At 41.3% G+C, this 27,572-nt stretch overlaps 1 protein-coding gene across 3 annotated transcripts; it reads left to right on the top strand.

The window, feature by feature from the left end:
• Positions 1–26: 26 nt before the first annotated feature.
• On the top strand, positions 27–25,719 carry EIF4B (eukaryotic translation initiation factor 4B). Of its 3 annotated transcripts, none has more exons than XM_057701384.1 (15): positions 27–175; positions 6,416–6,553; positions 7,788–7,996; positions 10,047–10,163; positions 11,789–11,843; positions 12,496–12,630; positions 15,974–16,111; positions 16,205–16,378; positions 19,172–19,400; positions 20,577–20,674; positions 21,401–21,614; positions 22,141–22,196; positions 22,763–22,871; positions 23,145–23,217; positions 23,615–25,719. In XM_057701384.1, the coding sequence occupies exons 1-15, from the start codon at positions 163–165 to the stop codon at positions 23,687–23,689; spliced, it is 1,833 nt and encodes a 610-aa protein (XP_057557367.1). In that variant the 5' UTR covers positions 27–162; the 3' UTR covers positions 23,690–25,719. The 3 variants fall into 3 exon arrangements, with proteins under 3 accessions (XP_057557367.1, XP_057557364.1, XP_057557366.1); XM_057701381.1 differs by having other exon boundaries at positions 23,612–25,719; XM_057701383.1 differs by having other exon boundaries at positions 28–175; positions 22,766–22,871; positions 23,612–25,719.
• The last annotated feature ends 1,853 nt before the right edge of the window (positions 25,720–27,572 follow it).

Below are 27,572 nucleotides of genomic sequence, written 5' to 3'. Positions count from 1 at the left end.
CCTCGCGCTGCTTTACGAACCTAGAGCAGCACCGCCCCGCCTCCTGTGTCCCTCCTCACCTCCCCGCCCCCTCTCAGTTTCGCGTCTCCTAGTCCGACGCGCTCGCTATAATCACGTGACTGCCTCATCCGGGTCCTTTGCGTTCTCTCTCCCTCTCCCAACATGGCGGCCTCAGGTGAGTGAGCGGCCGAGCGCGGCCGAGGACCGGGGTCCGAAGCGACTCTCCGAGCCTGATCCATTGGTTCTCTGGAGTCGGGGGGTGGGCGGTACCGCTTCCCTTCGGATTTTGGGGCTGCGGCAGGCTGGCGGTTGGGCCATGTTAGGTTATCGCCTCGGGATGTTTGGGGGGGAGGGGAAGGTGTCCTTTTCACCCCGTATGCGAGAGGCTGGAGTGGGGAGTAATGGTGGCCTCTGGCTTGATTTGGAGTGAGGAAGAGGCGCAAAAAGATCCGCGGGAGACGTGAGGCCTTCTCATAGACGTGAAGCACTGTGCCCGCGCGAAGGCGTGGAGGAAGGAAGGAGGCGGTTGGCGCGCGGACGGGTGCACACTAGACCAGGTCTCCAAGGCGCGAGGCCGTTGCGGACGGGAGTGGGGGCAGGGAATAAAGGGGGGGGGCAGTTAGAACGCGAGCGCGAGTCGGTGGAGGGGCGGAGGAAGGCGGCGGTGCGCGTGCGCGGTAGGAGAGCCCAGGGTGGTGGAGACCGGCGCGCCTTAAAAGCACACGCGAGCGCCTTGATGGGAAGGTTTTACGCGCATGTGTTGCTCTCTTTTTAGGTCTTTCCACTTTGTGCTTTTCCCCATTTAGAGTGTGACCTCGCCTTTATATTCTTCCAAGGGTAAATGTGTTCGGTTTGGAGGTTGAAGCTATTAGAGTTGGATGGGGGTGGGGAACCCGGTGTGGTGTGCCCACGTGTTGGAGAGGAAGCAGGGAGGAGACCAAGATTTCTTCTAAGCTTCTTTCTTATTCAGTCAACACATTTTTAGCGAGTGAACTATATATATGCTAGGCACGGTTCTACGTGTTGGAGATACAGTGGTGAGCAAGATCGGATCACTTGACAACTTCCATTTTGCTTGAGTTTTGATAGCCCCGGTGGTGGGATTGGGCTCCTTTTTTTTTTTTTTTTTTTTTTAAGATAACTGCACAACTGCTAGCGGGTGCTTTTAGAATAATGCTAGAATAGAATACTAGTGGTTGGAGTTGACTTCTTTTTTAGACTTTGGAAGAGGGAATGTCACTAACGTGCAAGTCTGTTTGCATTTCTGATGGACTTAACAGTGAGCTGTGCCAACATTTTGTAGCAATAATTTTAGTTTGGGGAATATGGTCTCTTTTCCCTGGAGTTACCCTGCATTCTACAAAACATTTAATGAACAACTATTATTTCTGGACACTCATTTCTCACCAAGAATTTCTTCTCTGTTACATAGAGATGTGTGTCTTCGGAAAATCTTGAGGGAATTGAGGTGCGTTTTGAACATAATACCTTTTATTAGGATAGCACTTGGCAGTTGACTTAGCATTTTTATGTTGTCTAATTAGATGTTCTGTGAGATAATGTAGGCAAATATCGGTATCTCCCATCTGAGGAAGATGAAATGATTCGTTCAAGGCCACACTGCATGCTGATGGCAGAGTAAGGTTGAAATCTTTGAAACTTCTCACTCTTCTCCATTATCATCAACTTGAAACTAACAGGGTTGGCTTCCATGTCATAAGTTTGGGATGCTGCCCAGGAGCTTCTTCTGAACTACTTATTTGGCCTGAACTTGCCATCTTGATGGATTAGTGTGATAATTTAGTGAAAAGCCTGTATTCCCTTTCTCAAAACTTGTGTGGAATTTTTAAAGGTGAAAGACACTGTTGGCAACCTGTGTCCTTCCATTTTACAGAGTTGAGTGAAATCCAGACTAGTAAAAGGGATGTGCTTAGTGAGGTCTCCTGTTCTTCCACTCTACCCACCTGAAGCCCTCATCTTGTTTAATTTGGTCTAACAAATTTTCTTTAGCTTCTGTAGTATGTGTAAGGGACACTTAGATGCTAGTTTCCAGGCACAGGGTTACATCTGAGTCTTCCCTTGAGAAATTATCAAATTTCTTTCACCACTTTGAATCTTTTCTTATCGCATTGACTTGGTTGAGTGACCAGTATGCCCAGATGACTATTATGAGTCTGTAAAATTAGTGTATTTTCAGTATACTTCTTGACAGTGCCTGGTGTCTTGTTGCGAAAACAGATCTTATATTTTCTTGGTGAAAATACTTGGTAAAACTTCATGGGCCTCTCTTATTGTTAAATGAGACCCCAGAATTCTTTGCAGTAATACCAGTGTCCAGTGTGACCCAATATTGACCTTCAAGAACTAGAGGTTTCCCAGAGCTGACTGTTGAATCTGGTCTCCTTACCTATAGGGGATCAAATGTATATGATACTGGTTAACAGTAATTGAGTATGTGTAAGTGCACACACCAAAGTCAGTTTCTTAGATTTGTGATTGATATTGCTGTGGTCCTAATGGTAGGAGAATGCCCAAAGCAAGAAGTTATTCTTGAATTTTTACAGCTCCTGTCTTACAGAAAAACTCCCAAGTACTTTGTAGTGATCTGTCTGCATGATGTTGTATTGGACACTTATTTTATATATTATGTACGTGATCAAATTGAGTATGTGTGGAGAGGTAAGGAAAAGACAGTGTGGCATTTTCCTCAGATTGTGTCAAGATGAAGAAGTTGGACTGAACATAGGGGTCAAGGTGGTGGAGCTTATTGGTGCTGACTCAGTATTCTCTACTCTGCTAAGCAGTAGCACAGTAAAGTTTGAGGCCTCTCAGCATCATAATACTGTACTGCATTGTATGAAACATCTTTTCATGCTGGGCCCTAAACAGCAGTAGATTAGTTTTAGGCACTCTGGTATTTGAGTAGATTGCATTTATAAAATATTGTTTCTTTAGGGAAATATTTGTTGATCATTAATTAGTTTTTAATTCTGGAGACTGGCAGGATTCATTTCCCAGAAGAAAACACCTTGACCATTAGCATTCATTTCTCTTCTCCCCTCACCAGCCATTAATCTTTTTTTTTTTTTAAGATAAATTTATTTATTTTTTGGCTGTGTTGGGTCTTTGTTGCTGTGCACAAGCTTTCTCTAGTTGTGAGCAGAGGCTACTCTTCATTGTGGTACTTCTTACTGTGGTGGTCTCTCGTTGTGGAGCATGGGCTCTGGGTTTGCAGGCTTCAGTAGTTGTGGCACGAGGGCTCAGTAGTTGTGGCACACAGGCTTAGTTGCCCTGCGGCATATGGCATCCTCCCGAACCAGGGCTCAAACCCATGTCCCCTGCATTGACAGGTGGATTCTTAACCACTGCGCCACTAGGGAAGGCCCCACCAGCCATTAATCTTACTGGGTTTTTGTATTTACTTATCCTGAATGTTTCATATGAATGGAATCATGTAGTAGGTGGACTATTGTTGCTAGCTTCTTTTCACTTAGCGTGTTTTCAGGGTTCATCCATGTTGTAGGATGTATGGATACTCATTCCTTTTTTTATTGACAGATCCATTGTATGGACATCTGCATTTTATTTATCCATCATTTGGTGGGCATTTGGAGTGTTTACAATTTTTTGTTCATTATGAATAATGTTGCTGTGATCTTGTACACTTTTTTATGACACTTTCTGACTTTCTTAGTCTGTAGTTACTAAAACATTCAGAAGACTTGGTAACCCTATAAAATAAGTGGGGCTTAGTCTGGCAAGATCTAAAATGAAGAAACTTAATTTTTGACAGTTCCTCATCTGAATGTTAAGAGCTGTATGAATTCTCCTTCCTAAATAAGAGATACTAGTTTAAGAAAGATGGAGAAGTAGGGCTGCATTATACAACAAACAAATAAGCTTTATTACTTCGGGGCTTCCCTGGTGGCGCAGTGGTTAAGAATCCACCTGCTAATGCAGGGTACACAGGTTCGATCCCTGGGCAGGGAAGATCCCACGTGCCAAGGAGCGACAAAGCCTGTGCGCCACCTACTGAGCTTGCATGCTGCAACTACTGAAGCGCTCGCGCCTAGAGCCTGTGGTCCACAAGAGAAGCCACCACAATGAGAAGCCTTCACACTGCAACGAAGAGTAGCCCCTGCTCGCCACAAGTAGAGAAAGCCCACACAGAGCAATGAAGATCCAATGCAGCCAAAAATAAATAAATAAGTAAATAAATAAATAAATCTTTTTAAAAATAAAACAGTGCTTTAATTTTGGGGGGGCATGATATTTTATTTATCATTTTGAAACTTCAAATAACGTTAAAGGAGAGTGTGAGACTTGTTGATTTAAGCGAAAATTAGACCAAAAGGCAGGTTAATTCCAGATTGTGCTGTTTTGATATTAGATTCTTATATAAAACAAAGGGAAAAGCGGTACCTCAGTCAAACTCTTGTTATTCTTATGTTGAACTTGACCTAATTGTATGGACTGACCACCAGTTCTATTTTTATTTTCTCAATGACCAGACAGATCATGATACTGGGTTAAGCCCCATGAAGGTAAAGATCTCTAGCTAGCATCATACTAGCCCCAGACACTTATTTTTTAATTGGACGACTAAAATAAGCCTATACACTGTAAGCGTCCTACCACAGAGGGATGCAGTTTCCTCTAGGCCTTTGCATATGAGCTATGAGCAGTGTCAGTGCTATAGGACTCAAACTTTGCACAGCTGCTTTCTTTCGAAGCATAGAATAGATCCAAAATATAACCTGGTGATCATAAATGATAGTTTTGGAGCAGGGTTAGTGTAAGTCACTTGAGAGAAGCATGGAAACTTCACATTCAAGACCATCTTTTCTCTGTATAGTTGCAGCCAAGTTCGTCTTTTTGCACATTGAGACCATAATATTTGAGATTCATATTGTGTCCAGAAGGTTCCTAACATTCATAGCAAACAGGTCTTTAGTTCCTGAAAACTGTATTGTAAAGGAAAGGCAAGTACCAGGTAAGAGAACAACCTTCGTTCAGTTAAGCAAAGGGTGCATCAAGTTACAGATTCTTCATCCTCTTGGTTTGAAAATTTATTGAGAATTGGAACATGGAGGAGGAACTCATCATTATAAAAGCCATGAAACTGATCTTTGTTACAACAAAGCTGCTTGTGTTTTTTTTGATCATATCACAGCTGCTCTCAGGAGCCAGTTCTAGAACTTCAGTTAGTCCTTTCAACTCTTCTTGCATTAGCTGCTGATTGGTGCCATCTCAGAAGTTCTGAGAACTGGAGAGTTAAACAGCCAATGTCAGGCCACTAAATGGAGCCATTTAGAGATTCCTAAAGATTTCATAACCATGGAAGACATTTAAATTGTTGGTTCTTAGGGACTTCTTGTATTTTTCCTTTAGTATAATACCTTCATATGTGGTGTTACGGTAAGGAAGGAGATCTTTTTTTTTTTTCCCCTAGAGGGCAGAGAGACCTAGCTGTGTATATGAGTGCTATAATTTGAACACTTGCAAATGACAGTGAGTACATTTGCCCTAGTTGTGATAACCTGCCATAGAACTCATAAGCTTCTCAGAGGCTGGGGCTCCTACAGGAAGAGCCCTAGAGTTGGTATCGTAAACCTTGGGTTTAATTCTAGCTCTGCCATCTAATATCACTGTAACTTTAGAATAGTCATTTAACCTCTCTGAGACTTGGTTTCCTTCTCTGTAAATTGATAGTGGTGATTCCTACCTCATGTGGTTACTTTACAAGTATCAAACAGTTCTCAAAAGTGTTATACGGAATATGTTATTAGGGATAGAGATTTTGTTTTGTTTGTGTCCCGGGAGCAATGAATGTAGTAACTTGTCTTAAACACAAATAGTTGTGTTTTAATTAAAAATCTCAAATGATAAACAAGTGAATATAGTAGGAAATAAAAGGTTGCCCCCACCTCAGTTTTACTCCCCAGCATAAGTTTGAAAATCCTTCTAGACCCCTTTCCATAATAATGTATATTTAAACAAGAGGGACTTACATAATATATATTCTGTAACTTTTTTTTTTTAATATTTATTTTGGCTGTGCAGGGTCTTAGTTGTGCCATGCAGACTCTTAGTTTCCACATGCATGCAGGATCTAATTCCTTGACCAGAGATAGAACGTGGGCCCCCTGCATTGGGAGAGCATAGTCTTACCCACTGGACCACCAGGGAAGTGCCTGTAGCTTTTTATTTTTCACTTCTCATTGGGCTTTCTGTGCCAGTACATTGTGCTTTCTCCTTTATATCTGCGTGGAATTCTTTCATATAAATGTGTCACAATCTAAACCTTTGATGGGCCTTTATTGTTGCTTTCCATATAAATACACTTAACAATAGTGCAGTGTACAACTCTGTAAATCACCAAGAATTGATGAATAATCTTTCCTTTTTAAAACAGCAAAAAAGAAGAATAAGAAGGGGAAGACTATCTCCCTAACAGACTTTCTGGCTGAGGATGGAGGGACTGGTGGAGGAAGCACCTATGTCCCCAAACCAGTCAGCTGGGCTGATGAAACAGACGACCTAGAAGGAGATGGTAATTTTTCTTTTCCATCATGCTTGGAATTTTCATTGCCTTCTAGATGAAATCTATTCCATAATAGTGGTTCATACTTGTAATTTGGAAGGAGCTTAACTAATTTTGTAGAACCTGAAATCTTATTTTTATGCATTTTGTAGAATTTTAGGTTTAGGCTTTAAGTTTGTGATAGGAGCTAAAGTGGTGATTCAGGAGAGCTTAGTACTAGTTCTGGCTATTGCAGTAACAGTTTTCTCAGGGTACTATCCTTTTAAGCCTTATTTTCATTTGGAGAGTAAGGACTAGATTGTTTCATTTTAGGTCTAAAATTCTATGATATCCTCATAAAGTAATACTGCAGTATAATCTATAAGCTGTTTATACTTAAGAATCAAAGAATAATTTGTTCTAGGAGCTATTAGTATGACGTCACGGTGTCCCTGGGCAAACACATATGGTCTGAGGGGAAAGAATAGGAATGGTAATTATGGTGGGAAAATACAAAAGAGTCATTGGGGTATCGTTTGAATAAGTTCTATGCCTTCAGGGGATACCTGGCAACAGGCCAGAGCTATAAAATCATTGGGTATGATGTAAATCTGATCACCCATCATTTTTGTCTAAAAGCTTTCATTGCAAACTGAAATGAATGTTATAAGAAATTTCATCTAGATCATACCTTCCATAAATGATGATACCTGAAGTACAAATTCATGGGCAATGCTATAGGGACAGTATCTTAGCTCCACCAGGATTACCATCCTACTGCACTACCATCTTTGTGAGTTTGGGCAAGTTATAAAACCTTCCTGAAATCTTAGTTTCCATTTTTGTAAAGTGGGGAAAACTTCACAGGATTATTACAAAGGTAAGATGGGATATAATGAATATGAAGTACTTGGCACATGGTAACATTCCATAAATAGTGATTGATATTTTCTCATTTTTTTGCTGTATAAGGAATAAGTTACCATGATTCCATTAACAAAACCCTGGGCCTCAAAAGGCCTTGAAATACTTAGAAACAGAGACAGTAAATAATACTGAGTCTTTTTGCATTGCTACTCTGATTCTAACATTTCAAAAGCATTTTTTCTGTAAAGGGCTTTTATTGCTGAACCCCCACTCTTTTTATCTGTTTATTTCCTGATGTAGCTTATTTAATACTTAGCACTTAGCATAGGTCCTCTTATTTTACAGTGATAGTAAGGGAAGTTTCTTCTAATTTTTTATATCCACTTTTCTATCCTAGTTTCAACCACTTGGCATAGTAATGATGATGACGTGTATAGGGCACCTCCAATTGACCGTTCCATCCTGCCCACCGCTCCACGGGCTGCTCGGGAACCCAATATCGACAGGAGCCGTCTTCCCAGATCACCACCCTACACCGCTTTTCTAGGGAACCTACCCTATGATGTGACAGAAGACTCCATTAAGGAATTCTTTAGAGGATTAAATGTAAGTGTAAAGGTTTTAGGCAATTAACTAGATATAGAGGATAGCGTATTGGTAGTGACTGTCTGAATTTCTGTGTTGAGACAGGTTCTGCAGTCGTGTCTGTACTTGGAAGAAACGGGCATATAATTAAGTGGTGTTTAGCTCTTTGGCTGAGAATGTTCTCATCCAACACCAGTTGGACAGTCTTATCAGCAAATTTAATATGTTATTGATACAGAGAATCTCTCAAAAACATATATCCCTTCTCATTAAGAAATTTAAAGGTGGTATACCCACTTAAATGTTGAAAAGTGGAAAGAAAGTTTCTCTGAACTCAGCTGTTCTGTTAATGACATTCAGACATATGAAAATTACATTTTAATATTTTATATGAATACATTTAACAGCAGATGTGTACTTTATATTAACAGTCTGTTCATATATAATGAAATTCACAGGCTTGCTTAAAAAGCTTGGGACTTCCCTGGTGGTGCAGTGGTTAAGAATCTGCCTGCTGGTGCAGGGGACACGAGATTGATCCCTGGTCTGGGAATATCCCACATGCCACAGAGCAGCTAAGCCTGTGTGCCACAACTACTGAGCCAGCATACCTGGAGCCCATGCTCCACAACAAGAGAAGCCACCACAATGAGAAGCCCACGTACCGCAACAAAGAGTAGCCCCCACTAGTGGCAACTGGAGAAAGCCCTCACACAGCAAATGAAGACCCAGCACAGCCAAAAATAAATTAAAAATAAATTAATAAATAAAAAGAAAGGGGATTGAATAAGACAATCTTTAAAAAAAAAAAAAAGCTTAAGGCAGGATGTTTGAAGACACTGATCTAGAAGTTTACAGAAAGACAAAAAGTGAGTATGAGGTGCTCAGAAGTCCCTTTTTCCAAACTTTGATGAAAAAATAGTTAGGATTTCTAAAATGGAAGAATGAGTAATAATATCCAATTCTATTGGGGTTTTCTCTAGAGTCTTTGCCAATGAGAAGACATTAAAAAGTAGGTTTCTTTTAAGAATCTGCTCCCTCCTTCACTTTTGCTGTGTTTTTTGACTCCCTTCCTAGATCCTGTTCTCTGCAATGGGCCATCAGCTTCTGTAGCTGGCTTGTCTTGTGTGATTATTTTTGATCACAGCTTAAAATTTTACTCTCTGTTTAATTATGTAGTACATCTAGAAGGCTGTTCTGTTTTTGATTGCTCTCTAGTAGCCTCTTTCTTCTGTAGAATGTTGAATAACTTCTGTCCTATTCAGGCTTTTCACCTTTGTACTCTGGAATTGGTCTGTAGCTACTTCCCTTTTATTCCCTTTTATTTTGTTACTTTTCCTGCTGTACTTATGAGTTGAGTTAAACTAGAATTTAAAAGCAACTATAACAAAATCTGTACCTCAGGAGCCCAGAATAAAGTATCAAATCAGTGGTGCAAAAGACAACCTGAATATATGCCAAATACTGGAGAAACGAGGAAGTAAGTGAAAAGGGTAAGAAAACAGATATAAAAGGTGGCAGGAAAATAGTCAAAAGTGCAGTTCAGTGGTTTACCATCTCAGAATTTGGCAGAAGGGGTAAGGATGGTGACAGTTTACCACCCAGTGTTTGATTCAGCCAAGCTATTAATATATGAACACAATAAATAATGTTTCTCAGATAAGTCAGCTTGCCAAAAAATATACTGCCAAGAAAAGTTTTTGGCAAAAACTGAGTCAGATTTCTGAGACAGAAAAAGTGGAAATAAACTAATCGTGGAACAGGCAGTTCCTCTTCATTGAAAAACAACTAAAAATTAAAAAGTGTAGAATGAGGCAGAAGGCAGGGGTATAAGGAATACGCTGAACTCCTTTTTAAAGGTTAAGTTCACATCGATCAAATTGAAAGCATTGAACAGTATGCAGTGAAGTCTCTCATATCCCTCTGCACCAGTTTTCCTCCTGGAGACAGCCAGGTTCTTGTGTATTCTTCAGAAATCCATTACATGCATAATGGTCCAAAAAAAAAAAAAAAAAAGAAATGAACAGGAACATTGAATTAGGAAATATTTTTTGTTTCTTTACTCCTTCAGATCAGTGCAGTACGTTTACCGCGTGAACCCAGCAATCCTGAGAGGTTGAAAGGTTTTGGTTACGCTGAATTTGAGGACCTGGATTCCTTGCTCAGTGCCCTGAGCCTCAACGAAGAGGTAAATAAAATAAGGGTGGGGGTTGAGGGCTGGGAGCTAACAACTCTTGTGTTTATCAAACTGATATTTTTTAGGCTGCGTGGGTGGCTATTTCAAAGATTTCCGTAATACCTACAAAGAAAAGCCTGGGTTATTTATCAATAAACTGCTTAACATTCAACATCTTGCAACTCACACCTCCCTTCAGCAAGTTCAGGGCCCAGTAATTCAGGGACGTGTTTAGGTGGGAAATTGTAGGAAAAAATCCACCATAGCAAGTACTTACTAAACTCTCACAGCTTTGTCTCAGGTCCTGTGGCTTTGCTTTTTCAAAATAATATGACCAGATCAAGGCACATAGAAAAATCATGTTATTTTAGTAAAGGCGTTATCTCATTTTCAATGATTGTAATACAGTTATGTAAGTGATCTGTGCCACATAGCGGTTCTTAGGCTAGCACAGGCAGGGTATTGAAACATTTAGTTACTTGTTAGTGATGGAAGTTTTTAATCCAAGAACTGCTTTTTACCTCTAGTGACTTTAGAAATCTAATTATATCTGGAGAGAAAAAAAGCTCTTTTTTCTCTTTTAATTCCGGAAATTCTCATTGTTTGTTGAAAAGGCAATTTCCAATGCCATTTGTGCCATAATTCTATGGTCCACATCTGCCATTGGATGTGATTGAAAGCAGCTCTTCTTAAAAAATATTTTTCCTGTCTCATAATTCAGTATCACCATGATAAGCTGAAGCAGATGTCAAATAGGAATAAAATTCATGCATTTAGTTAACTATATGAAAAGCAAAAGTTGTTTGAAAGTTTTGCTTCTCAGGTCATTTTCAGCTTTCATTAGCATTACTAATTTTTAACTGTCAGTCTGAATAAGAAAAAAAATACCGTATAGTTGTCATTGTCTGAAGTTTGCTGAATTGACTATTATGTAAAATGTTGTCATGGTTCAGACGTTGGAGTTGCTTGTATTTAGACACATTACCATGGTGGGATTTAATATAATTCCAGGTGTTGTTAACTAAATTCACTGTTACCCTTCTTCAACTGTAAATTCTACTATGAAATGAGAAAAATATCAGCAGTAGGATTAATTGAATTCAAAGTATATAAATAGTGGTGTAGGAAAGGGGAATCAGAGGGTATCCTGGATGAACTGATTAATCCTAAGGTAATACTGAGTGAAAGAACTTGAAATTATAAACAGACTGTGCTTTATGCAACTTTGCTGGTGCATAGTAGGGACTCTAAATGTTTGAGTGCATAACTGCGCTGGACGCAAATACGCTTTTTATTTAGTTAGTTGTCTAGAAAGGTTTTTAATTTATTGCACTTGACAAAATTGCCTCTGATAAAATTAAATCTGTTCTGTGAGATTTGACTTTATAAAAATAGTAAGATAATTGACCTGACATATATTTAAGCCCAACTTACATATTAATTCTAAGGGGTTATTTTATATTCAAGTCTTTATAAAGGATTCTTTAGCCAACAAATTGTAGTGTTGGCTAGATTACAGTGTTTTTCCTTTATCTTCCTTCCCCCAGTGCTTCTGCTATGCCCAGACGTTCAAGGTCACTCATGGGATTTGTGCATAATGGGGCAAAAGGTTGGTTAATATGGTCCTATGCTCTCAGTCTCTAGGTAACAGGAGAATTCGAGTGGACATTGCTGATCAAGCACAGGATAAAGGTAAGAAAGATGACTGAATGTTTTCTGTTGTGTCATGGTCCTAGGATGACAAAGCAGGGGTGCCCTTCCCCAGGAATCTTTAGTGGAGGCAAATAGTGGAGGCCTGCCTTAATCTCAAGCAGTGGTTCTTGGCTGAGGGTGGTTTTGCTTCACAGGGGACATTTGTCAATGTTAGGAGACATCTGGGTTGTCACAACTGTGGGGAGGGCTGCTGACGTCTGGTAGAATCCAGGGACTCTCCTATGATGCATATGACAGCCCCCCACAACAAAGAATTGTCCGACCCAAAATGTTAGTAGTGTTGAGACTGAGAAACCGTGATTGAACTAGATGAACATTAAATATATTGAATAGATTACGTACCTAGCAGCACACTGGACACAAGAGGAGCCTGAGTCATGTATGTTTCAGGGGCTCCTGGCCGATAGAGAAGATGAGACAGGTAAGCATTAAACCAGTAGGAATGAATGTGAGGAAGGGAGTCAACTTGCTTGAGTTGGAGAGTGCATTTACGGGGCCTGGGGTGACTTCATGGTGATGCTGTGGTATAAGCAGGAAGTACAGGATGTGGGGCAGCAGGGTTCATGTGAGAAATATTTGGCAAAAGTTTTTTGTGAGCTAACCTGTGGTTTTTTATTTTATATATCCGTAGACAGGGATGATCGTTCTTTTGGCCGAGATAGAAATCGGGATTCTGACAAAACAGATACAGACTGGAGGGCCCGTCCTGCTACAGACAGCTTTGATGACTACCCACCTAGAAGAGGTGATGATAGCTTTGGAGACAGTAAGTTCATTTTTATCATGTTAGTTTCTTCTGTGTTCTGGGGGGTTGGTTTGTAATAGGACAAATGTATTGATGTAGATGATCACATTAGCAGATAAAGGGGAGGGAAGCAGTAGATACAGAAAAAATTTTTAAGATGCCTTTTAAAATAACAAAATTCATTACCTTCAAAAATACTAAGTGTCTACCACGTGCCAGACACTTTTGTAATTTCAGGATACAGCAGTGAACACAACAGACAAAAATACTGTCTTTGTTGGACATTATACCAGGGGAGAGAAGCAATAGGCAAACAAAATGTAATTTAGAGAAGGGGAATAGAGAATGTCATGGGCTAGGAGCTGGGATGAATTACAGCTTTTACATACCCCACCTAAATCTAACAAAAGCTTTGTAAAACCTTTGTGGAGAAAATTACACCACTTTGTTGAAATACATGAAGAAAGACTCAACACTGTCATTTTTTATATGGAAAGAACATACTGTTTAGTAAAGAAATGACTAGTGGTTTGTCCATATAATGGAATACTTGGTAGCATAACATACATGTGGTGACAGGGATAAAATTCAAAACCTGGTTTATTTGGTTTTATATGGCTGCCCCCACACCTCTCATAGAATCTTAGTCCTTGGGCCCCCACCCTGGGATTGAACGCAGGGCCCCAGCAGTGAAAGCACTGAGTCCTGACCACTGGAACGCCAGGGAATTCCCAAAACCTGTTATTTTGAGGGAGGAAGGCAAAAATGTGTAAAATTTGAAAGCAGTATCATGTAGTGTAAACACATAAGTTGTAAAGATGTGTGCATGGTAACGTAACCACCCTCATTATGGGCTGACGGTGGAGGGAACCCTTTCCCTACATACTACTGAATACTTTTAGATTTAAAAACTGACATAAACATGGCAGACTTTTGGCATCCACTAAACCTAAGTAAGTTGAAAAATGGAAAGAACAACTTAAGTCCACAAACATTTTGGCTTTGTGAGACACTGGTGAAGTCTGTACCAAATATAACTGAGGAAGCAGAGAGATACTCCTGTTTGAAGAGAGTCCTCCTTGACACAAGATGTAGAAGAAAGGAGGAGTCGAGTTTATATCTGACTTTTAGATCAAGTCTTTGTGACCCAGCAAAGCCTTGGGAGAACTACCTGAGGTACTTTTACTTCAGCATTTATGCAAGAGGTGCTATTATTAACAGGAAGAAATGGCTCTTGAAAGGAAAAGCAGATAATCAGACCAAGGGGTCCTGTTTTGAATCAAGGAACATGACTATTTTCTCACCTCAGACCTTGAATTTAGAGCAAGCAAGATGGATAATGAGAGAGTGAGTGCGCTGTTGTTACCCAAAGCTGGCAAATTTCTAAGACTAGATTATGGCCCCAAAGTTAGCGCTGCCAACGTATTAGAGATCCCACACTATGCCAAGAGGGCAGAGACCCCTATCCCAAGCATGGAGCCCATAAAAGACACCTTGGGGTTGGGGCAGAATATTATGTTAAATATTGCAGTAAAATCTCAGCAAACACTTGTATATTTTCAGAATATACTGTCTTGGTATGAGTATATATATATATACTGTCTTGGCATACTGTCAGAGTGTGCTGTCTTGGTAACAACATTCTACTACTGTGCTACTTTTCTTCACCTTGGATCCCTGCTTTCTCAGTGCATTTATACTTTAATTTGTAAAATTTGTTTGATTTTTTTTTTTTTTTTTTTTTAATTTTTATTTTTTGGCCATGCCAAGAGGCATGTGAAATCTTAGTTCCCCATCCAGGGATCGAACCCACACCCCCTTCATTGGAAGCACGGAGTCTTAACCACTGGACCACCAGGGAAGTCCCTTAATTTTTAAAATTTAAACTATCTACAGATGAATGGCCACACAGACAAAATGATGTCCTTTTGCAAAATGAAACCATTGTTTTAAAAGGAAGCTGTCATAAAAATAAGATCCTTCTTTGGCTTAAATAAATTAAACTCAAAATGTCTTAAGTTTTGTTGGGTTTTTTTTGTTTGTTTTTATCTTTTTTTTCCTTTAATATTGGTTCATATTGAGACGTTGGGGTGGTTTGGTTTGTTTGTTTTCATATAAAAATCTGGGTTTCTGACGTGTCAGCTGAAGCTAAGCAGCACACAATGATTTTAACATTATAAACATTTCAAAGAACCTTCATGTACGTGTATCTGTATGTGTCCAGTTACTTGCTGAGGATAAATGGCTAGAAATTGAATTGCTGGCCCAGAGGGTATACATGTTTTTAAATCTTTTAGTACATAGTTCTGAAACAACTTTCAAGGTGTTTGTACTATTTTTAATTCAGCAGAGTAGGAATTGACTTATTCTGCTAAACCTTGCCAATACAAGATGTATCATTTATTTTAACCTTTCCATTTGGACAGTAGAAAAGATTGTCCCTTTTTAGTTTCTGTTACGCCTCTCAGATTTGTGGTGTGTGTATTGTTTTTTCCATGCTGGACTTTTTGTTTGTTTTGTTTGTGTGTTTTTTTGTTTTTTGCCGCACTGCATGGCTTGTGACATCTTACTTCCCTGAGCGCAGATCAAACCCATGCCCTCTGCAGTGGAACCACGGAGCCGTAACCACTGGACCGCCAGGGCATTCCCTCCATGCTAAACTTTTTAATAGTCTTTGGTTCTTTAATATCAAGCATGAAAAAGTCCAACTATATTTTCTTCTGATGTTTTGTGCTTGCATTTGAAAATATTTAAGTCTTTAATCCTGAAAGTTCATTATGGGATATACAGTAGTTTCCTCCTCCATCTGTGGGAATGCATTCAAAGATCACCCGCACCCCTCATGGATGTCTGAAACCTTGGGTATGACCAAACCTTATGTATTACACTTTTTTTCTGTATATACATACCTATGATAAAGTTTAATTTATAAATTAGGCATAGAGATTAACAATAATGACTAATAATAAAATAGAACAATTATAACAGTATACTGTAATCAAAGTTACATGAATGTGATCTCTCAAAATATCTTATTGAACTGTTCTGTACAGCGTGGATAGGCTGGACAAAGGGATGATTCACATCCCGGGTAGGTTGGAGGGAGACAGCACAAGATTACATCATCCTACTCAGAACAGCACGCAATTTAAAACTTATGAATTGTGTATTTCTGGAATTTTCCATTTAAAATTTTTGGACTATGACCGCAGGTAACTGAAACTTCAAAAATTGAAACTGCAGATAAGGGGGGGACTACTGTATAGAGATTTTTTTCTCTCCTATCTCATCCCTAAATTGTTAGCCCAGCAACATTTATTGACCCACTAGAGAACTGGAATGATGTTATCTCTTTCCTCTCTAGAGTATCGAGATCGTTATGATTCAGACCGATATCGTGATGGGTATCGGGACAGTTATCGTGATGGCCCACGCCGGGACATGGATCGATATGGGGGCCGAGATCGCTATGATGACCGAGGCAGCAGAGACTATGATAGAGGTCATTATAAAACACAAGTTAAATTGCTTTAAGAACTCCTTATCTGCCTTCAGCCCTCCAGTGAAATGATCACAATTTGGGATGTATTTGCAGGCTACGATTCCAGGTTAGGCAGTGGCAGAAGAGCGTTTGGTAGTGGATACCGTAGGGATGATGACTACCGAGGAGGCGGGGACCGCTACGAAGACAGATATGACAGGCGAGATGACCGGCCGTGGAGCTCCAGAGATGATTACCCTAGGGATGATTATAGGCGTGATGACAGAGGTAATCGTTTTCTTTAGCTTATTACCATATGGAGTATCACCACTAGAGTACCTGGTTGGAAGTTTTTCAGTTATGTTTCGAACCCCTTAAGTGGGCACAAATAGAATCCACACTTAGTAAAGGGTGCATCGGAACGTAATAGAGCATTAGGTAAAAGTGGACATAATGGAGATAAAAGTCTAGTTCTAACCCATCTTAGCGTATAGATTTTTTCAGTTAAAAGTTAAATAAACAAAGGAAAAAACATTTGCCAAACATTCTTACTGTATGATTTCGCTTAAAATAGGCTGTTTTAGCCCCATTTTTCAAATGATGGAATGAGACTCAAACATGGTCTCCTGGCCAGTAATTGGTTGGCACTGTGGGTTAAAAACCAGGTGTTGCTTATTTTAGTGCTGTTATACCAAGTCGTTGATATTCATTAATTGACAGTGAGATGTCAGTGTACCTATTCTAAAATTATGCCCCTGAGGTTATATCATTTCTATAAAACATGTTAAAACTCTGATCTCTCAAAAAAGTATAAATGGCCACCATATGTTGTTCTGACTTCAGTGATGGCATTTTAAAAGTAAGGTAGCTGGAGTTCCCTGGTGGCCTAGTGGTTAGGATTCTGGGCTTTCGTTTTTGTGGGCTAGGTTCCATCCCTGGTGGGGAACTGAGATTCCACAAGCTGTGCGTGGCCTACAATAAAATAAAAGTAAGGTATCTGGCCCAGAATATTTCTCTGTAATTATGTTTAGATAGCAAACCTGATGTTTTAACATCCCTGTCTTAGCCCTGACTTTGTGCCAAGTGTTTTATATCCATCAACTCCTATAATCCCCTGAGTAAGGAGGACAGACCTAGATAACTAATAAAACACCGTGAGGTGGCAAAAGTCATCAGAGCCATATTGAAATTAATGCAGTAAAGTCTTTCCTCTTCCTTCAAACAAAAAAATTTTAAGGTTTCCAGTTTTTTAAGCAAAACCTTTAAAATTCATTCTTAAAAGCATCGCCGTTACCTGTTTCCATGCAAGAAACCTAGAATTAATAGCTAACATTTACTGAGCATTTACTCTGCGCTGACAGTGAGCTGGTTGCTGATACAGTTGTCGTCTCCACTTTACTTGTGAGAAAGGTAGAGGCTCAGATGTAGCCTTCATTGACTGCTGACCTTTCCCTCATGCCATTTCTTGCCTCCCCTGATAGCTGTACACTTGATTTCTGCACCCCCTTCCCCCTGGTGATTTCATCCCCCACTCCTTCTAAGATCTGCCCCTTGCCTCCAGGGTCACTGCCACTACCTCTTTTCAGACTTCATCGCTGTGCCCACGTTACTAACATTCCCTGCCTCACTCCATTTTCATATTGGCCCAAGTTGTCTTCCTGGAACAGTATCTAATTAGGTTATTCTTCTTCTAAAACCCTTTCTTGTCTCTTCATGGCCTGAAAGATAACCCTTGGTACCTCTGACATACAAGGGCCTTCACTGCCCTGCCTCTTCCTTGTTGTCTCCATCCCTTCCACAGAAACTGCCCAGCCATCATACTCCTGGTGTTAGCATGGTATCTGAAATACAGGAGTTCAGATTATTTGTTGAGTAGGTAAATGAAATTATCAGAGGAAGGAGGGGACGTTGTGTACCATAGTGGTATATAAACTACTAACTTAAAACCCTTACGGCAAATTTAAATCTTGCTAAACAATCAATACCCTCTTTGTTTGCAGATACATAGATATGTAGTAAAAGACCAGAGACATGCATGAGAATGATAAATACCAAATACCAAATTCATCATAGCAGTTATGAGAAGACAGCGCAGCTAAGCACGTTATCAGGGGAGGCTTCAGTGGTTTTTGTGGTGTCAGGTGGTTGATGTACACAGACTTTCTTTATATCTTATATATCTTTTGTATGTCTGAAATATTTAGGATAAACACTGATTTTGAGAAATATAATCTTGAAGCATTCTGGTTTATCTTGAAATATTCTGACAACTTGGATCAAGGAAGAAATCAGACTTCCTTAGCACATATATTCTGATGTTCAGTGTTGCATACTTTGCCCTATGAATCAGCATCAAATTTATATACAGAGATAAGAATATATGGACCAGAGTCTTCCCCATCATTTTTTTAAATTTATTTATTGGCTGCATTGGGTCTTCGTTGCGCGGGCTTTCTAGTTGCGGGGCGGGGGGCAGCTACTCTTCATTGCAATGTACAGGTTTATTGTGGTGGCTTCTTGTTGCAGATCACGGGCTATAGGCACACAGGCTCAATAGTTGTGGCTCGCTGAGCACAGGCTCAGTAGTTGTGGTGCACGGGCTTAGTTGCACCGCAGCATGTGGGATCTTCCCAGACCAGGTTTCAAACTCGTATCCCTTGCACTGGCAGGCGAATTTTTAACCACTGCACCACCAGGGAAGCCCCTTCCCCATCATTTTTTAACAAGATACTTTCATCCAGTATCTTATCATAGTCAAAAATCCCCCCCCCCAGGTAATAATAGTAATCATGATAAATGATTAATTTACCATTGAAATTTTTACTGTTTTTAAAAATTAGACCAGTGCCTCAGTCTGGTACTGCATTATGGATGTGGTAGTAGAAAGGTTAATTGGACTTGGTTCTTTGGACCACCCATTTTTTAATGATCTCCCTTTTTACCTTTGCTGGATTGGCTAGGCCGCTCACTAATCCGAAACCCAAATAGCATTTCTCAAGAGGTATGTCTGGAAATCTGGCTTTCAGCTATCAGCTTGTGATGATTTTCAGAAACTATTACTGAGAGTTTTATTTAACTTAGGTCCCCCCCAAAGACCCAAACTGAACCTGAAGCCTCGGAGTACTCCTAAGGAAGATGATTCCTCTGCTACCACCTCCCAATCCAGTCGAGCAGCCTCTATCTTTGGAGGGGCAAAACCTGTTGACACAGCTGCTAGAGAACGAGAAGTAGAAGAGCGACTACAGAAGGAACAGGAGAAACTGCAGCGTCAGCTGGATGAGCCAAAACTAGAACGACGGCCTCGGGAGAGGTGAGGTTGTCTTCTGTTACAGGTTTCCCATCCCTGAATCCAGTGATTCTTAATGGGGACATTGCATCCCCAGGAGGGCACTTGGGCAATTTGTGTGGGTGTTACCAGTTGTCACTTAACTAGCATTTAGCGTGTTTGGGCTGGGGCTGTTAGGTGGTCTGCAGTATGTGAGACAGTTTCTTTACTCAGTGAAGAGTTGTTGCCTATCCCTCGTGATTTTCAAAAGGCCTCCTGGGCCCTGGTGGTACTTTAATACAGGAGTCTGCAAATTGTGGCCTGTACCTGTTTTTATAAATAAAGTTTATCTGGCCCTTTAAGAAAAAATTTGCCAAACCCTGCTTTACTGTATAGAGTAAAACCCCACCATAGTGAGGTGAATGGATTTACCTCTTTTCAAGTTATTAGGGATGGAGTAGAAAAAAATGTTTTCACTCATACTACATGTAAGTTATTTCCCAGTTATTTTTATTTATTTGTGTGTATATTGGTTATATTATCTAAGTGTTATTTCAGGATAGTGTAAAGGAGTGTTTATTATTAAAAAGTGGCATGTTAAATCCAATAGGGTAGACACCTCCTATAATACTCTGAAAAACTAGGCCTGGTTTTGAATGATTTGCAGAATTCTGTTACCAAAAGGGGAGGGCAGAGTTGTAGATTATGTAGGAGAATGTTCTTAACGCTAGCTGAAGCTTGCTGAGGTATGGGTTTCCCCACTGCCCAAAAGTAGAACATTCCTGTGAAACCTTTTATGAGCCAAAATGGTGTAAAGCAAAGAAGCAATTATTTTAGGATACATCATGCTGACAGATAACAGCTTGCTGCAAAACAAACACTGAACGCTATTTTCACTTTTCGTCTTTTATTTTTGTAAAAGCAGAGGTCCTTTTTGGGTTTCTTTCAGTTAGCAGCAGCAGCGTGTATGGGTCTTTTCGTAGAAGTGAAGTGGCATAAAGGAAACTTAGGAAAAGCAGGGGATACCTGTATTTAGAACCAAAATGTGTTCATGTCTGCCAGTTTCAAATGCTTTGAGCAAAAGACACAAGTGTATGAACCCACACGTAAATAAAGCCAAATTGATACAATATTAAGTGGTAGCTCTTAAGGGGTTGGCATGGGTCCAAGGTGGCCTTCACTGAGCTGGACATGATGTGTTTCGGTAAATCTCTCATACAGACACCCAAGCTGGCGAAGTGAAGAAACTCAGGAACGGGAACGGTCAAGGACAGGAAGTGAATCATCACAGACCGGGACCTCAGCCACATCTGGCAGAAGTAAGTCAGACCAGGGTGGGTTTCTCATTAGGCCCTTTTCCATAAGGCTGTCCATAGCCAGATTACACAGAAACTTTGCAATATTACATTTAGTCATGGACTCTTTATTTGGGTTAGCACGGATTGATCTGAGTTTCACATCTGCTCTGAAAACTCTGAGAAATGGGTAACAGAAGAGGTTTATTTAGTTAATGTGTTTAGTAATCTTTCACTGAAGAGTATACTTGACTGTTGGGTTTGTCCCTTCCTCTTAGGTCTTGTATCACTTTTTGTTGAGTGTGTGTGCACGTGTGTGTTGAGCCTCTGTGTTGAAGTTGACAGTGGTTCCTAGAGTTTACACTTTCGTTCTAGGTCCCCTTCACAACGTATATGTATCCTTTTCCAAGTACCAATATTTTAACACTGAGAATATAGAAGGTTTATAATCCTAAAATAAAGAATACTCATTCCTAGGAAAGGTCAGATAGCTATCCTTGAAATGTCATTATTTTTCCTATTTCTCTTGCATCAGTAAAACATTTTCTCCAGAGGACATTTGGAAACCAGTAGTTTGGGGATAATTTTGTCTGTTGGGAATCAGATTCAGGTCTGTACTTACAAATAATGATAGAAAGCAGTAAACTCAGATGTGGACCGTTTTCCACACTGTTGAGGTCCTAATAGATTATTGTATGTACAATAAGCCCTTTTTCCTGATGCCCTGACCTTCCCATTCTAACTTCACAGATGCACGAAGGAGAGAGAGTGAGAAGTCTCTAGAAAATGAAACACCCAATAAAGAGGAAGACTGTCAGTCTCCAACTTCTAAGCCTCCCAAACCTGAACAGCCTCTAAAGGTAATGCCAGCCCCTCCACCAAAGGAGAATGCTTGGGTGAAGCGAAGTTCTAACCCTCCTGCTCGATCTCAGAGCTCAGACACAGAGCAGCAGTCCCCTACAAGGTGAGTCAGCTTGGAAACATAGCAGTTGGTTAGCTATTGACTCTTCGGTGCTTTGTTGTCATGGTGGAAGGTGCCCTGTGGGTTGCTGGCCTTATGGCATCTAATAAGTTCTGCCATCTTTGCTCTTGTGGTTCAAATTCTGTGGTGTGCCGGTGGTTCAGTTTTCTGGAGTTTTGATAACTGGTTGACATCACTTTGGTGATTCAATCTGCACACACTATAAATCAGAACCTGCCAGTTGCCACATTTTGGCAGTACGGCCTTGGGGGTCATGTCACTTCCCTAAGTCTTAGGATTCTCATTTGTAAAGTAGAGGGATAAGATTTAACCTAGCATGTCTGTAATGATTCTGAAGGAAGGACATGACACTTGGTAAAGTTCACAAAATTGCTTTCATTGTTGTCTTTCCCATATTTTAATGTTTTACAGCATTAATTGTGTATTTTTGGTTATCTGTAAAACCTCACTTGAAATCTGTTCCTTCCCTAAGATAACTGATGAATGTGATTGCATGTTTTCCTTCTAGTGGTGGAGGGAAAGTAGTTCCAGCTCAACCATCTGAGGAAGGACCAGCAAGGAAAGGTAAGACCAAGAGGGGAATAGGTTATTCGCCTACATAGAGGCATAAATTAAAAAGCCTCTAGAGAAGAATCACAAAATACTGAACTTCATTGTGTTTTGCACCCATTTTTTTGTGTTAAAGGTTCTTTGATTGCCTTTTCTTGCCAGTAGAGGGCAGGAGTGGCCTCTTTGGAGAAAACATACAGCCCTGCCCTTTCCTGGTAGAACATTTCTTTGAAGGGGGGGAGGGGTCGGAAGGAAATTGACGTGCTCAGTCCAGATTAGAAATGTCACCATCTGCAAGGCCAAGGTCACTACACAGCGTTGCAGTCCGTATTTCCACTTTGCTTTTCATGATGGCGTAACTTCACGGTGGAATTTTTTAGTGGATCTTGTTGTGAGAGGGTGTCTGTGTCTGATAATAGAGGACATGGGAAGAAGGGCTTTAGAAAGGAATTCTGGATTGGGGGTAGTTTTCATTTTCCTCAGTACATATGGGCACACTTGTCTTCAGCTTAAGGGAAACCTGGGAGAGGGAGAGTGTTTATTTTACTTGAGTTCCATTTATTTTTGCGTCTCCTCTCAAGCAGATGAAAATAAAGTAGATGGGGTGAGTGCCCCAAAAGGCCAAAATGGAAACTCCAGCCGTGGTCCAGGAGATGGAGGGAACAAAGACCACTGGAAGGAGTCAGATAGGTATGCATGTTCTCTCCTCATTTGTCATCTTTGATCTGAGGCTAGATACCTGTGTGTTTGCATTAAGAAGTTCTTGGTTCTCCAGGCATTGCCAGATCTCCCACTGTTAACCCGTTGAAGTCAGCCAGTATAGTTAGTTACAATTCTGAGAATCTAGAAATTAGAAAATGTCCAGATAGTCGGAACTGTTGACTGGAGGTACCTATTCAGTATCTCAGAACTGCTCGTGGGTGTTGGGAGAGTCCTCTCCTAAAGTTGTTTGTGTCTCTTCAGGAAAGATGGCAAAAAGGATCAAGACTCCAGATCTGCACCTGAGCCAAAGAAAGCTGAAGAAAACCCAGCCTCTGTGAGTGTCAAAGACTTGCCCTCAACTTCTTGTAGCTTACTTTTGCCATTGAAATCCTGTACGTTTCGGGCTACAGAGTGGCTGGAGATAGGTCTTGCTGCTTGTTTGAAATCATGAAAGACGCTTAGGTTAGCTTTTTTCCTTCATACTACCTTTCACTACTCTGATCCATCTTCAAGATAAAAGGTGGTATATGATACATGCCTTCTGTAAGAACACACGTGCCTCTGACCAGCTCTCCCTAGCTAAGGTCCAGGGAAGAGGCTGACAAGCAAGCGCGTGGGTGTGGTCTGGACAACCACCGCCCGTCTTCCAAAGTATCAGTATCCTGGTCCTTGATTTTTGATGTGAGAATTCAAGGCCTTCGTTATCTTACCGATCTTATCTATTACAGAAGTTCAGTTCTGCGAGCAAGTACGCGGCGCTCGCTGTTGATGGTGAAGAGGAAAATGAGGGCGATGACACCGAATAGACCTCTGCATTCTGTGCTTTCTCCTAATCTCTCTCCACCCCGGAACATTCAAGAGCAAATCAAACCTCTATCCAGACAAGACAAAATAAAACTCACCATCTCCTGGAGACCTTTCTTAACTTTTTTTTTTTTTAACAAACAAACAAAACACGAGATGAAATTCTTTTGCATGCTGCTGCAGCCTTTAAAGTATTAAACTAACTGGAGAATCGCCAGTGTAGCCAGAGAAAGAGACGTACAGCTTTTAATGGAAGAGTGGTGGTGCGGTTTTTTTTAGGACACATGCAGTTGCCTGTGTGATTGGTGCCTGGGGGCCTCTGTTGAGCAGAATGGCAGTGACCGTGCTGCAGTGTCTGGAATCTGGTTGGGCAGTAGGCAGGTATAAGGAAGAGTGTGAGGTTTCTACCTTTAATTCTTACTATCCTCTTGTGGCATACATGAATTCTCAAACATAATCTGAAGAAATTCTCCATCCTTAGCAAGGTAGATTTAGTCTCTGATATTGTTTTAGTCTCCAGGAGGCTGCCAGCCCCTCCTCTTATTTAATTCTGAGTTAATGGGGCCAGCCTAGGGGGAGTTCCTTCATTTGTGCCCCCCAGGGGGGTAGGTGGGAGTGAGTCTACAGGCCACTGAAGGATAGGACTGTTTGGTGACCAAAATAAGTGGGAAAATTGTGGTTTGAAAAGAAGCTGGGAGGGTAATGAATTATTTTGCACCAGTAATAGGGAAAATGGGATGACCTCCAATAAACACATAATGGTTTACTTCCTGGAGCAGGAACCGCTTAGGGGGTATGGGAATTCCCAGGTCTTTTATGTGTCCTGGTTTCACCCTTTCTTAAACACTATCCCTTCTGAAAGTTCAAATATATCCACATTCTGTTGAAATCTTGAAGCTTTAAAAATTTAGACTTTTGTCATTGTCTTGTGTTCCTCATGCTACTCTTTCCTGTTACCTTCCCACAGGCAGCTTCCACTTAAGTCACATCCTGGAGGCATTCTCTGGAGCCCTGGGAGTTGTCCAGTGAGGAATTACTGCTTTTCTCAAGCAAATCTTGGCTCCTTCATGTCTTGACTTGCTCCTTCCCTCCAGCCATTCCTGCTCCGCTACTTTGACCCCTTTTACACCTCAGAAAACTTGAGAATTACTGGTCTTAGGTGGTGAGTGAGGGTGGTTAAATTAGGAGCTTTTCTTATAACCTTGATTGGGGTTTGGGGGGCTTTTTAAAAAAAAAGTTTCCTTCTCTCCACTGAAATTCCCACACCAATGTTTGGATTTATAATGTGGCCTAGACCAATGTGTGGGGTTTTGGTTCCATTTTTTTTTTAGCATCCTTTGAGAGAATAAATGATAATGGAGAAGAATTTATTTTATTTAAAAAGGTCCTGGCTTCTCTTGCAACACAATAGCTTTACTTGCCTGCTTTTATGTGCACCTTGGTACTGTCAGCTCAATAGGTGGTGTCCTTACGGGCAGTATTGGTACCTGCAGAGAAAAGACACCTTGGTCTCTTATTTGCAAGCTCTTTTCCCATCAGTCCTAGGTTAGACCCTGTCCAGCGGTGCAGGGGTGTTGGCTTATGAGTGCCGCAGCAGAGAGCGTAATGAATCATCTACCCAGTGGACATGTAAGACATACCAAGTGAGGTAACTTTAAATAATTGGCTTGGAGTGGCTAGTAGCTAGGAAGTGGCTTTTAGAGATACCCAAGGTTGAGAGGGTATTTTTTTAAAACCATTTGCTATAGATGATGAAAAGGTAGGGTTTGCCCTCCTCATGTCTACTTCCAAATAGATGTATCCAAAAAACCTGTTTTTCCCCCATGCCTCTACCCTGTCACCCTGTTAAAACAGACAGGAATTTATGACCCGCTCCTCAATACATGTAAAATTTGTACAAAAATATCTTCTATGAAAATGATTTGTAATCTGTAGACTTAATACCTGGGAGATGTCTTGAGATGTAAAATCCCATCCTTTTGGGTTGTGGGGTTTTTTTGTTTTCTCCAAATAAATTGATCTTTAAAGTTCACTTTAATGCTTAAGTTTCTTGGTGTGCATGCCACATCCTCAGTGTTTTTTATTCAACTCCCCCTTGACAGTCTGCTCTACACACCCACACCTCTCTAAAGTTCTCTCTCAGTATTGGATACTGTTTTATGCAGGTGGAGGGTGGACTGCAAGAGGAATCTGTTGATTTGAGGCCCAGAACTGGGAATTTGCATCAGCTCCCCTCCATCATTTCTGCCTGGTATTTACCTTTAATACTTGAGAGTATCTGCATCCCATTTCCTGTACTGTTTGTTTTAATGGTAAGATGAAGCTGGAACTCTAGGGATAAATTCTCATGTCCTTGAGGTGGTGTCTTCATAAAACCTCCACCCTTCAGTCTGGAGAGGTGATGTGTCTGCTCTCCGAGGGTACACCACACAGGCAAAGTGTAGTTTCGGTAGACAAGGTGGTCTGGGTTACAAGTGAGGCCAGTTTTCTCTTAGGGCACAGACAGTGGGAATTTTCCAAATAGCTAGGGACAGACTGTTCATTGTTGCAAGGCAGGAAGGAGTTTAGAACAGTGGCAGAGAATCCTTAAGGTCGCAAGTGGGTGGAGCACAGAAAAGCCACGGAAACCTCAGTTGACAATTTTCAGGACTTGGAGCCAAGGGGAAGTGTGGGGCGGGAGATGGAAGCACAGTTACACAGGTGGCTTTCCTGGGCCAGTTACAGCAGTAGCTGCTCTTGTAGTTTGTTGCTGCTGCGTTGACTTCCAAAGTTGAGGGATAAGTGGCTTTGGTGTGCTGTGATCCCTGTAGGTAGGGAGGAAAAGCCCCCACCCAGGCTGCCTGTACAGCCTACAAGGCAGTGCTTGCATCCTGCAGCTCCACTGCAGGTATCCCTTAGTCACATCCTCCAAAGCCTTCAAGCCACTCGCCTCACTGTAATACTGAGGTCTGGGTAAATGATGATGGAAAGAAGAATAAAGGTGAGAAAGGCTGGCTGGAAAGAGATTCACGTTGGTTGTGCACAAAAAACTCCCTGTGCTATGTCACAACAGGGTACTCAAGTTCAAGGGAAAGGTAGGTGCCAGTATGCCCTCCCCACCCCCCCATCCTCACTCATAAGAATGTGTGGACTCTCAGAAGCCCAACCGTGGAAGTGGGTCCCAGGATGCCCTGTCAACTTACGTACATCTTGAGCAACCAGAAGCTGCAGGTTTGGCATCAACTGAGTCTGGTCAGGTCCCACGTGTATTCCAGTCTGCATGGCCTAGTTTCTCCTAAAAAGAATCAAACGCTAGGCTCCAGATCCCAAGACAGGGTCCCAGTTTAGTACTGAGGGCATCACCTCAAGTACTAAGCAAACTCACAGCATTTGGTTTCTCAGAAAGTATACATCTACTCCTCGGAAGCATTATTTCTCAAATAAAACCTTGTTTCTCAGCAACCATTGTAGCCCCCAGGGCCACAAGTGTGGAGGGGAGACTCGCCTTCCCTCACCTCCCAGCCTCAGCAAAGAGTTTGGAAGCGGCGAGCTGTGGCTGCTCCCCGCCCAGCTGCAGCAGCCTCCCTGTTGGACAATATACCCTCTGTCCTCAGCCAGGAGATCCAACTCTGGAGACAGCTTTGCCCCCTCCCCCACTCTTCCTGGTTCCCAGAGCCCAAACCCTCCCCTGAAGTTCCCCTGACCTCTTCTAGCCAGAACAGCCTACTCCCTCAATGCCCTCCTCTTATAGTCCCCCACCCTGAGGATCTGAGCACATTCAGTCACAGGCATGGGATCACCCCAGACCAGGTAAGAGGGAGTTCAGCCTCCCGTGCCAAGATGGGCTGCCCTCTGCATAGTTAAGGTAAGAAAATCTGCAGGGTCAGAGGGTATTCCTCAAGTTGA

Source organism: Hippopotamus amphibius, chromosome 12 (genome assembly GCF_030028045.1).
Source record: "Hippopotamus amphibius kiboko isolate mHipAmp2 chromosome 12, mHipAmp2.hap2, whole genome shotgun sequence".
Taxonomy (NCBI): Eukaryota; Metazoa; Chordata; class Mammalia; order Artiodactyla; family Hippopotamidae; genus Hippopotamus; species Hippopotamus amphibius.
Note: the sequence above shows the minus strand (reverse complement) of the source record. Positions and strands in the feature narration are given on the sequence as shown.